The 12,674-nt window shown below is 34.1% G+C and overlaps 1 protein-coding gene across 2 annotated transcripts; it reads right to left on the minus strand.

Moving 5' to 3' along the window:
- Window positions 1–1,478: 1,478 nt before the first annotated feature.
- Window positions 1,479–10,062, minus strand: LOC142621483 (uncharacterized). 2 transcript variants are annotated; one of them, XM_075794735.1, is made up of 2 exons: window positions 9,815–10,062; window positions 1,479–4,734 (listed from the first exon to the last, which is right to left on the minus strand). In XM_075794735.1, exon 2 carries the CDS (start codon window positions 4,391–4,393, stop codon window positions 1,700–1,702), a length of 2,694 nt encoding a protein of 897 aa, XP_075650850.1. In that variant the 5' UTR covers window positions 4,394–4,734; window positions 9,815–10,062; the 3' UTR covers window positions 1,479–1,699. The 2 variants fall into 2 exon arrangements, with proteins under 2 accessions (XP_075650850.1, XP_075650851.1); XM_075794736.1 differs by lacking the exon at window positions 9,815–10,062 and adding an exon at window positions 9,541–9,673.
- Between the last annotated feature and the right edge of the window lie 2,612 nt (window positions 10,063–12,674).

Below are 12,674 nucleotides of genomic sequence, written 5' to 3' on the forward strand. Positions count from 1 at the left end.
ATGAGAGTTTAAAAGTTTATAATAAATACTTCCAAAAAAAACCTAGATAACTTCCAATACAAGGACAACTTCCTAGGTCTTTACATCACCCAATAATAATTTATTAGATTATATACCATCAAATACTAACAACACGTCATAAATAATTTTAACTAAATAATAAAAAAAAATAAAAAAACAATTGGACACGCAAAAAATTGACACATGTCACCTATGTAATTGTCACATAAGTTGTCAATATGCTTTTGCATCACCATCAATTTGTACTCCGATGAGCTCATCATATCGCTTTAACTCCCTTGAAGGACCGTGTCATTGTGTCAACCTCAATAGCCACCAATTGACGTCTATGATTGTTGCTTAGTTGGTGTCGGCTGCTCCACCCACCACCCGATGGGTTTTGCTTGGTGGATGTTTTGCCCAAAACCAACTGATTACAACCTAAGAAGGTAATGCAAAAGGGTGAAAACTAAACCAAGGACTAAAAGGTAAAAAGCATTCACATCCTATCATCATGTGAAAATTAGCCAAGTTTTGAAAGGGGAATTTTTTTTTTTTCCTATTTTAGCTTCATACTTTTGAAATACATCTCACCTCCTTCTCTCTTTCATTTTGCTATTCCATAAAAAAGTATTCTTTCTTTACTAGGTTCATATTTGTGCTGCTAGAAATTTCAATAAATCCAATCCAAAATATTGTGCAACTATGCAATCTTCAGAAAAATTCAACATTGTAATAAACATATAATCAATCTATTTGTTATATTGAAACACGTCCTCTGCTTCTAAAAACAGAGAGTGTGTGAATGTTCATGTAATTCCAAATATAGAGCCTCTGTGAAAACTTTTTTTCTTGGAACTACTATCCAAGAAAACAAACAAAACCTAATAGACTAAACTAGAGAGCAAAAGGCTTAAGAAAAAAGGGAAAAATCATATTTAAGACATCAACGCACCACTAACCTCAAATATGCAAATTCACATCGTATAGGAAAACACAAACAAAACAAAGGAGCCCATTTCAAGCACTCAGTCAGTTGTGTGATTGCATTGTGTTCTAAACGTAATCGAAAATAACATAATCCTAACAAGTATTTGAGAATTTTCTTTTTTCTTATTATTACCCCCCTACTTTTCTCAAGAACTAAATGGAGAGTAATCATTTGTAGTGAAGCCTTTAAATAATGGAAATGTACAAATATAGACTGATTAAAAAAGAAAAAAGAAAAAAAGAGAGAGGGCAAAGAAAAAAGCCTAGTTTTCTCAATCTAATTCTTCTTTTTCTAAAATCTGAAATGCAAAGTTGTAACTAGCCCGATGTATGTGGATTTTTGTGTGTGAATAGCTATAAAAGTGATAATCATATTGTGAATGGTAACTATATGATAAAAGTGATTTGCATATTTGTTAAATAAATATTTGACATGTACAAAAGCCTTTTATACAACCCAAGTTGCAAAGGATAAAATGACAATAAAATAGAAAGGGCAAAGAATTTTTTTATATATATTATAAAAAAAAACACTAATATTCTCCAATCATATTTTGTGGAAGCCTGTCTGACTCCATGTAGCTAGGGTAGTCAGGTTAAACAATTGAGCTACAGCAGCAAATACTGTCTTCTTCAGCTCAAAGTTTGGCACTAAGAATCATCTGATTATGGAAGCCGAAGCCATTGAAACATAGTGCCAAGAAGTCACCTATCTATAGCTAAGCTGATGAGAGTCCCATCCCCCATCTGGTTCCCGCCTCTTCATGGATGTGGCAGAAAAATGAACTTGTTGGAAAGACTTGACTGGCTCTTCACGTACTGAATTACTTACAGGGATAAACATTTGTCTGGCGCTTTCTCCTCTGCTTCCATTCTCTGAAGAATTAGCTATGCCATTTAGATCAAAAGTTGGCCTCATGGTTGAAATGTCGCTACGGCCTGGTCCACCAGGAACACTCATGATATGTGGAGCACCTGACAAGGCAGAAAGAGCACCAGAACCTATAATTTGTGGGATGACGGTGGTTCCACGTGGGTCTGTTACGTATGGGAAGAAATTGGGAGGGTACAAAGTTGAGGATAGGCCATTGTTGGGGTCAAAGCAGAATCCATTGTTATAGAGGAAAGCATGAGGAGGTGCTGGGGGTGGTTGTGCATAAGTTGGCTTGTGTTGCAATGGATATACCCTCTGCATTTCTTCGTTTGGGGGAAGCATATTGGAAACAGATACCTGAAGGGGTTTGGCATGAACATGAGTAAAGCCATGCAAAGAACTAAAACCTGCTGGATACCCAGTGCCAACACTTCTAGAGTATGGTTGTCTTGCAACGCCCATTAATGAAACTGCAGGATCATCATATGATGCACTGTTTCTTAATTCTTGTGTGCCTTGACCTGGATGTCGAGCATCGATGCATGCATCAGCAGATGTCAGGTTGTCATTTAAATCAAAATCCCTAACAGAGTGTCCTGATAATGAAGCAGGTGGAGACAATCGACAACTGCTGTCATCATTTTCACTTGCACAATTGAGATCAAAATGGAATGTTCTTGCTCGTGTAGAACTGACTTCCACAGAAGACTCTTCAGAAGCTAGACTTGACTGGGCTTGGACACATTTTTCTGTAAGTAATTCCATGTCCAAATCAGCTCCTGCAGCAGCAACATTGAGGTCAATGCCTTTAACTTGTAACTGTATAGAGCTGTCATTATTATCATTGGCCAATGGTGATTTATTCCTATTGAAATTCCTGGAAAGAGAAATTGTTCGGAAAGCACTAGGAGCAGATCCCCTCCAGCCTCCTAGAAACTGTGATTGAGGCATAGGTAAGGATATGGAAATTCCAGGTTTAGCCAAAACAGGAACTGGCCTCATCACATTATTTGAATGGTTCAAAATAGTTTCTTTGACTGAATGTTCAGGGTATTCAGCTTCATTGGCCAAGATATTTTCATTAAGATCAATTCCAAATAGAGTAGTCTGGTCACTGGCAGCTACATTTTCAGGTTTTGTAGTCATATCAGATGATTCATGACCATGAAGACCAGCGTCAGATCCATATATCATCCTGGGACCCATGACATGTGATGGCTGTTTGACTTCTAAACACAACCCTTCATTTCTTGTCAACATTTCTGGATCCCCCACCTCTTTAATGGTATAACGACTATCACAGTTACCTTGTTCATTGCAAAACTGGATTTTGCTTCCAGTTTCTGTTAAGCAGTCTTTTTTACTTGAATCTGCAGAATCAACAGAGCTCATATGAATTGCCTCACCATTTTTCTCTTGTACAGATGAGGAACTTTCTGAGAGCTCCCTATATGTACCAACTTCTCTCTCCACTTCTCTTGCAACTCTCTGAGCCACCTCCAGTGCATCATCCAGATCATAACAAGCCTGTGCTTTATCTTGAATAGAAATTTCAATGACTTTCCTCTTAAGCATGTCAGGAGTTGGAAGATCAATATCATCCACAGTACAAGAATTATGGTCTGAAATCACCCCTAGCACCTTATTACCATCACTTGCTCTGACATGAACAATTTCTGAAGCCTTAATTGCGTTTTGCTGTTTTCCAGATTGGAAAATTGTAGCATCCAGAACATCTTTGGAAGCTTGAGCCACCATACCCACAGCTAAAATTCGGAGTGCAGGCTCTTTGAGATTATTTTTGAAGTAAGAACAAGTGGAAGTGTCCATGGCACTGGTTTTACTATGTGTACATGATTTAACATCCACAGAAGTTACTTGAAAGCTGTCATTTGAAGAAGCTGGAATACTGATGTGTGTTGAGTTAGAAGATGAGGACTCAGTTTTATATGGTTTATCATGGAAAGATGCCTGCATCACAGACTTCAATCCACTTTCACCAGCATTTGACCAATACCCACTCATTCTCCCATCCACCGACTCATTATTGTCCTTGCCAAGGGGTTGTCCACTGTCTGAGCTAATATCGCTCTTCATGGAGATGTTCTTTGTAGAAGCATTTCCTTCAGGGGAAAGTGCTGATACTTCACCCTGCTTCAGATTCCCCTTGACTTCAAGTCTGTTACCATTGGATATTACAGCAGAAGTTCCTTCAGCACGATTTTCTTTCACAAGTACTGAATCTTTCATTGTGGAAATAACAGAAGATGGTGCGCTCAAATCATCTGCATTTTCTCTGGAACAAGAAGTGGAACAGATTGAATGATTCCTTTCCATTTCTGGCAGTTTATCAGCTTTGCCACCACTGATTTCATGGTCTTGTTTTTGTACTCCAGCATTTCCATTAATACATGTTCCACAGCAATCAGATAAGCTGTTTGCCTCCCCAAAACAATCGTGTTCTTTGGGAGAACAGAGGTGCCTGACATCATTCATCAATGCACTTGGTTTTAGATCATGCTGGTCCATAGGTACCCTGATGTGATGCCTTCACAACAGTATTTTGCGATCATCAACGTCACAGAAGTAATTATGTGCTATCAAGAGATCATTGGAATAAGCTCCCCAGACATTTCAATCCACCTACTTCCGTCAGCTACCAAGCTACAGGCATACCAAGAAGAATGACAAGTGGTGAACAGCTTTAATAGTTATTTGGAAGCACGTGATTCTGCTGCATAGCCTAGAGAGATCAGCAAGTCCATCGGTCATTAAAACTGGGTGATTGAAAACTGCAACTACTCCACAGCATGATACTTTTTAAGATTTGGTAAATTGAATACCAATCTAGCTATGTACAACTCTATTGCCTGCAAGAACATTTATTATAGGTTAGTTAACTTAAAAACTTCTTCTTCTTTTTTTGATAAGTGGCTACCTTAAAGACATTATGGAACTTTCATATCTAGAACACAAAAGAATATAGATGCTGAACTACAAGGCAAACGTCTATGGGCTTATGATGGTCTATGGGGAACTTTTAATTCAGTATCTACGCATCAATGAAATAAAGATTGCCAACTTAGCAGCACTCTAGCCATGCCAAAGGCCTTCATTTCATTAGGCATGGTAAGAGGTATCAGCTCCTTCACACCAAAGGCCTTCATTTCATCCTCGAAAAATGAAGTTTTACTTTGTATATGCTGTTTGCAAATAATGTGTTCATTGGTGACAGGAATATGGGTCAATGCAATGAACTAAAGCCATTAAGAAAGATTCAGATCAAAATATTTCATAGTTTAGCTGAGCAACCGGAACAATTGAACATTAAAATTGAAAGATAGGAAAATAAAGGATATGACCTAGGAGTCAACAACTAGGCCTAGCTTGGAGTCAGCATCAAGCAAGAAAACCACTAGGAGTCAGACACCTAGGGTGGAACTGGAATCAACAACAGACTAAAGAAACCAAAAGGCCATTTTTTTCATTCATCAAAATCTTAATCATCTCCAAAAGGAGTTCAATAGGTTGGTTATATAGGGAGAATTAAACCCTAATTCTAATTGGCGTAGGAAACCCAATAAACTACTATGACTTAAAACATAAGAACACAACTGACTTACAAACATACACGATACTTAATTAAAATAAAAGTCTTCTTATGTCTTCCTTGCATCATTATCGCCATACTATTTTGACCAAAAGTTTCATTTATCAAATAATAAATATTAATTCCAGGAACCAACTTCATACAGTCAAAAGAAGAAGAAGCTATATCCATGTGGTCATTTTCTTCACTGGTTCCATGGGTATTGGACCAAATGGCATCTCCTCCTCCTCCTTCAAACACAGGTGGAGGTTGACGTCATGGCTTCAAATCCAAACAAGTGGCGCATGATTTCATGTCTACAGCTTTTGGTTTTATTCTAATCCTAATTGTGTCTTCTAGATTAGGATCATTAATTGAGATAAAGCAATTTCGCTTGATATTAAACCAAACTATTCCATTAACAAGAACCCCCCAACCCCCCCCCCCCCCTCCAAAAAAAAGGCTACTGACTGGCAACTTAAATATTACATATCAGATTTGTCAAAAATCCAAATTAGCAAGTAAAGGAGAAAAAAGCCAATTGTGCTGGGATCTGAAAAGGCTAGAAAGCTGGTTTTCTCATTAAATGAATCAACAATAAACATGCTCCAACAGGCTCAATAAGCCAAGAACGAACATAGGCACCTTTCTTAGAGTACAAACATGGATATGGACTGCAAATTCATGTTTTTAATGAAAAGAAATGTGTAGAGACAAAATACCAACTGGATTTTGTCACATAAACTAGAAGGACAAAGTTTAGCTACAAAATTGGTTGTAACAACCTTACTCGATATCTTTTTATTTGAGGTGAATTTTGACAAATCCACTATTGAATTACATTTTTTTTCTTATATCCTCCGTGCTTGTAAAATTTCTAGAAAATTAAAGATTAATAACTATATCATCAAGAAATAGTTTAAATTGCAAGTTTTTATAGTTTAAAAATAAGCATAAAATATAATCTTATAGATTATATAGTAAATAATATTTGATTGGCACAAAATTTGACATGTGTATTAAGAGTGTAAAGAACATGCAATTTAACGGTTAGATTTTCAAAATATATAGTAGTATTAGTGATATTGAGTAAGGTTGTAGCCTTAGGTTACAACCAATTTTGTAGCTAAACTTTGTCCAAACTAAAAAGGTATGTTGAGGAAGAAATGCACATTCATAACATATTTCTTAGAAACTTCCATGATTAGGTCATACAAGACATGCAAACATCAAATGAGTTATATATTCACAATGAACATATAGTACATGAACGCCCCATGGTTTAGGGAAAAGGGACTGGACTATATGACAGTTTATCCGTGGAATGTATAGACAAAGGCATTTTAACATCCAAATGCACACATGCAATTGATCACAAATATAGTCATATGTAATGTAGATTACAACATGTTAACTTCAGACTAAGATGTGTAAACCTTCCAAGCTCTAACAATATGACTAGGTATGTTGAGGAAGAAATGCACATCATAACACACTTCTTTGAAACTTCCATGACTAGGTCATACAGACACCCAAACTTCAAATGAGTTATAAGGAACTATTGTAATTTTTTTTAATATAAATTACAGTAATTGGTAAAATATGGTATCGCTAGTCATGATCCAATAGGTTTCATCATAACAAGGTCAGAATGAAGTAAAATGGAATGAGATTCTCAAAAAATTTAGTTTCCTCTATCTACATATTTCTTGATGAATAAAAATAAAAAATAAAAAGAGCCCCTCAGTATACAAGAAATATACTTAGTCTAAACATGCCTAATGAAAGCAAGCAAAGTTATTTAAAGAAAAAAGCGGCCGCGGGGGGGGGGGGGGGAATGGTTGGGTAACAAAGCCATCTCATACACACCCTTAAAAGAAACAACTTCAACTCTGGAAGAGGCCTCTCTACACCTTCAAACACTCTATATAGTTCACTCCTTCCAAATCAACCACATCAGACATAATAAGGGTACTGCACACCAAACATCACTAATACCCCTTCTAGCAAACCGGAACATGCCAACACATCAAGGGACCACATCTCACCATGATAATCATAGTGGAGGAGCAAATGATCAATAGTCTCCTCAGCGTTCTTACACATGTAACACCACTCAATCACATATACCTTACGATGGTGTAAATTATCAATCATGAGAATCTTACCCAGAGCAGCAGTCCAAGTAAACAAGACAACCTTGAGTGATACTTGGACCCTCCATCTACTCTTTCAGGGAAGAGACTCAATCAATATAAACCCCAATTTGTAATAATTAATGAACTTCCAATCCTATGTGCCCTTAATACAGAGCGTTAATACTCCGTTCCATCTATCAGGCCCTTGAAATGGTCTTTAGAATCTACAATCAAGGTCTCTTTTCATATCAATCAGTAAGGAACCATTTATTTGCCAACTGCTGCAATTACAGAGAAGCTTTAAGTACAGTAAATAAATTAAAAATATTGCTCCCAATTTAAGAATAAATAACAAAAGCACAAAAGCACAAGACCATGCAATATCAATGAAATGCTGTGCTCCAATCAAGATTTTCTGTCTTAGCCTAAAAGTCAGATGCAAAGCCCTATTCAATGATTGTAAATGCTTAATTTCCTCTATAGGTCCTAAACCATAAAAATAACACCATAGGCTTTAATAAAAGAAATTTCTTTAATGTAATTATGTAAAAAAATTAGACCAAATAGTGGTATCAATAACAATTTTAATAACCCCACACACACAAAAGTTAAAATTATCTATAACATAACTTTCTGACAAATTTTGTAGAGCTAATATGCTAGAAGGAGAAGAATCAAGGAGCAGCAGTCATACATCAAGAAATTTGTTATACATCACAGAGCAGCAGTCATACGTCAGGGGCCTATCTAAGTGTTCCCCTAATACACAACCCAGCAACCATAAACTCAACTAAGGGAATACTCAAAGGCCTTTACAACTTAATATTTTGCCTTATGGTACTATGCATATTTCAGACAACAAGAGACAAAAACTTAGAGGCACACTAAGACAATGTATAGCACAATATAGAAACAATTATACAAATTTTCACCATCTGAACTCGATCTGTTTAAATGCTTGTGGAAGATGCTTCCAATACTCATTTTAATAAATTTAAAAAGAAAAAGAAAAAGAAAAAGGGAAGGTAGGGGGAAGGCAGGTTCCATCTCTTAGAACATGTCCAACTGTAGTTCATTGTAAGTACCAATATCTGTTTGCCCTATTTACGATAATAATCAGAAGCACATGCTCGTGTAGACTTCCTCAATTAATTTCCATCTAAACGGAAATGAAAATATGAACACATTAACTACATAATTATCCGCATAAACTTTGTATATCGCTGAGCCTTTGCAACCTGCCTTCATCATATTTGCTTTTATCAAAAGTTGAAATGAGACTACATAATACTAGAAGCATTTTAAAGAGACATTATTAAGCTATATTTAAAGTCTCATATTGTCCTAAGAACACAACTAACTAAATAGACAAGCCTTAAAGAGTAGGAAACACTCTGAGAACAAAGAATCTAATTCATGAAACAAAAAAGAACAAACAACATAGCTTTTGTATGCATTTGTCAGTTGCAGGGAAAAAAAAACTATTGATTTCCTCTAATTAGAAGCAATTCATGTCTTCGTATCAAATGAAGCATAAAGGGTATTATTAACCACGAAAAAATAATAAGCAAACATTACATAAAAATTGAAAACAAATCAAAATTGATATCATTCAGTGTAACCATGTGCAATTTCAAAGCACATAATAATTATTATTATAAATAAATAAAAAATAAAAAACCCTGAAAACAAGAGAAGCTCTAAATCCCAATTGAAAAAAGCACAGGGTAAGACACTGTACTCATGAAACAACTCAACCGAGTAAAATTCATAATATCCCAATGCTCCTAATCGTGGCTGAGTAAATGAAGGAGTGAATAGAGATCAAAATGTCACATTCATTATTCAAACACCCAATGAAACAAACAACATAATAGAGTAAAACCCAACTTTTTCTTTAATTTTTCAAATTCTTTACAAGCAAACTAAAACCAAAGAAATCATCAGACCTAATAGTGGATTCTGCGCCCTTTTCTTTTCTTTTTTTTCTGAACAACCAAACAGTAAGGCTACCATGGAATGCTGCCAAATAAAGAAACTCTAGAAAACCAAGCTCAAATGGGTATGCATACACCACAGTCATTCAGATTCACAGTTCAAAGAAAACCTCCAAACCCCAGAAGAGTAGAAAAAACCCAGTGAGCAAGTAAATAAAAAAAAAGAACAAAAGACAACAAAAAAGGACAGCTGACAGAATAAACAAAGAAAAGCAAAAAAATTGACCTGTATCGTATCGTATGTGTTATGGAAGGCAGGAAAACGAGGCTTTGTGGGGTTTCTGGTGGTGGCGCAGCCAAAGAGAGAGAAAGAGAGACAATCACAATTACAAATAGAGAAATGTTATCAGAGAGAGAGAGAGAGAATAAAAAAGGAGAGAAAGAATAAAAAAAAACACTTTTTTCTGGGTTGTGTTGTGGGTGTCACTCACTGCTAAATACTCCTAACAAAGTCCAACCAATCAAAGGAATCCCCACACTTTTCTCTCTCCTAACCCCAAGAGAAAGGCAGCCACCGAGTGACTGTGTGTGAGTGACAATGCAAAAACTCATCACGACTCAATTTTAACATATATGCACAAATTTTTTTTTCTTTATCAAAAAAAAAACATACGCACCATTTTGCTAACTGATGTTGGAAGGAAATTGGTTAATTAACTATTTTAGAGAAAAAAATTTATGGAAACAAAATTTATATTTTTAATAATAATTTTTAATTTTTCATAATATTGATATCGAATTATTATTAAAATAGTTTATTAACGAATGTTCTAACGGTACCAATTAACAGGATTCTACTCACTAACTTCGCCTATAAATTATTTTAATCCTTAAAATTTGAAATTGGTTATAAAAAATCATTTTAGGCTTTGATTGGTTGGGTAAAAAAAATGAAATAATAGAAAAGATTTAATTTTCAATCATATGAGTTTGGTTGAGAGATTGAAAATTTAAATAGGGGAGAGAAGAAGGGAGAAGAATTTCATATAAATCATGCCAATGATAATCGTATTTTAATTTTTTTTTTATATAAGATATAATTTATACTCTAACCTAATTTAAGTGTATATATGTGTGAAGCTCCCTTCTGGAAACTTAAACACCGGCCCTTGCCCCCACACTCTACAAGCACTTATACATGTAGAATGATCATCGCACCAAGGGTGTGTAATGATTATTTTAATTATTTTTAAAAATATAGAAATTGCTCTTTAGGAAGAAATTGCTCTTCAAGAAGAAATTGACATTTCAATTATTTTGATTTCTCTCCACTCCATTCCCCCTTCAAATCTCTCTAATTTAGAGTAATTAAAAATTTTGGGTTAGAATCCCTCTAAACCCTCCCCCTCCTCCCTTAAAACACATCCAAATATGGTTTATTAACCCCTTCTCATTGCCTCCCATCTCCTCTCCATGCATCCAATTTACCGTAAAGAATTAAAATAATATTTAGGCAAAGTTAGCAATGTAAATTGCATTTTTTCCTAAAATAAAAATAAATGGCTTTATTAACGAATGCTATAAGTGCAATAGTTAAGGAACAATTCTAGGACCACCACTAATTCTACACCATTTTACAACTAGCCAATGTAACTGATTGTGAGTGATGAAAAAAAATTGTAGGTGCATGTGAAAGTGACAAACAACCCATTACAATATGCCACATAAAATAGTTTTGAAAATGAGTGTGAAATTAATTTTGGTCTTAGAATAACTCATAGTTAAGGCATATTTAATGCTTTATTATTGAATAATTTTTTTATACATTAAAAAAAATAAAGTCAAACTATACACATCTATCCAAAAAAGCACACACAACTATAATAAATTTGCGCATGTAAGTCAATGAATCATTAATTTTTTTAAAAAAAATTTGAAAAGTGTGTATTTTAGATCATAACTAAGTATTTATTAATTCTTAACATGTGTCCTTAGAGAATTCATTTATAATTTAGTATTATTTTCTGTAAAAGTATTAATTGTGGTATCTTTATTATAAAAAAAAATCGTTACACTTAACCTCTTGAGACTTTTGAGTAGAGAAAAAAAAAATCTTTTAATAGTTTTGTTATATGTGAAAATTTCGAAAATGTAACTATCTTTCCACATAAAATAATATAATGGGAGGCTATGAGTCAAACTCAAAAACCTTATAGATTAGATGTTAGGTAATTTACACATAAAACAATACAATTAAGGTTAAGCACTAAACTACAATAGGTTTTGTGATTACTTTTTTGAAAAAAATATATAAGAAGATAATATACTTTGGGTTATTATTGGGTACTTCGAGAGTATACACTCTTCCTCTCACTAATAAATTTCCAACTACTTTATTATTCTAGCGAGTAGCCTAGTATTTGTATTTGCTAAACTAAAAACATATCAACCACCTTTTTTTCCCCTTCTTTTAAGGCTAAATCTTATTACAAACTTTTTATTGCACACTAGGTACATTGCATCTAATGAAATTGTGTTTTAAAATTTTAATTATAATTCTAACACGATACAATTTCAACAAATTTATTTAGGCCATAAAATGAATCATTAGTATTGGAATTCTTGCTTCAAAGCATTATAAAGAAATCACACTTTTAGCATTTTCATTAGTTTGTGCAAAAAAATTTGCCTATTTTAGCACAAAAATCTATTATATTATATTATATATAGTACATACTCACTTTCCAAAATACTCTAGATTATCTATTTTACACGACATTTTCTTAAAATATCAAAATTTCTTAATTTTTTTAAAAATTGTTCATATTTTTTCACACATAATGATCACCGTCTACTTTTTTCTTCACCCATGAAATACATAAAAGAATAATAAACAACTAAATGTAAATTGAATAGCGTTACTGCTGTGATTTTACACTACTATAGCAGACTTATAAATTTACACAATTATACAAGATTGATATAGATCATTTTTAGATAAAATTGTATAATTTTTATATGGAAAATATTATTAAGTACTGTGTGGTGCTTGTTAAGGATAAAATAATACGGGTCCTACTTAAAAAAAATTAGATAAATGAAAGAAATTGTATAAATTGACCTTGCAACCTATAAAGCTAACAAAA

Source organism: Castanea sativa, chromosome 1 (genome assembly GCF_040712315.1).
Source record: "Castanea sativa cultivar Marrone di Chiusa Pesio chromosome 1, ASM4071231v1".
NCBI classification, from domain to species: domain Eukaryota; kingdom Viridiplantae; phylum Streptophyta; class Magnoliopsida; order Fagales; family Fagaceae; genus Castanea; species Castanea sativa.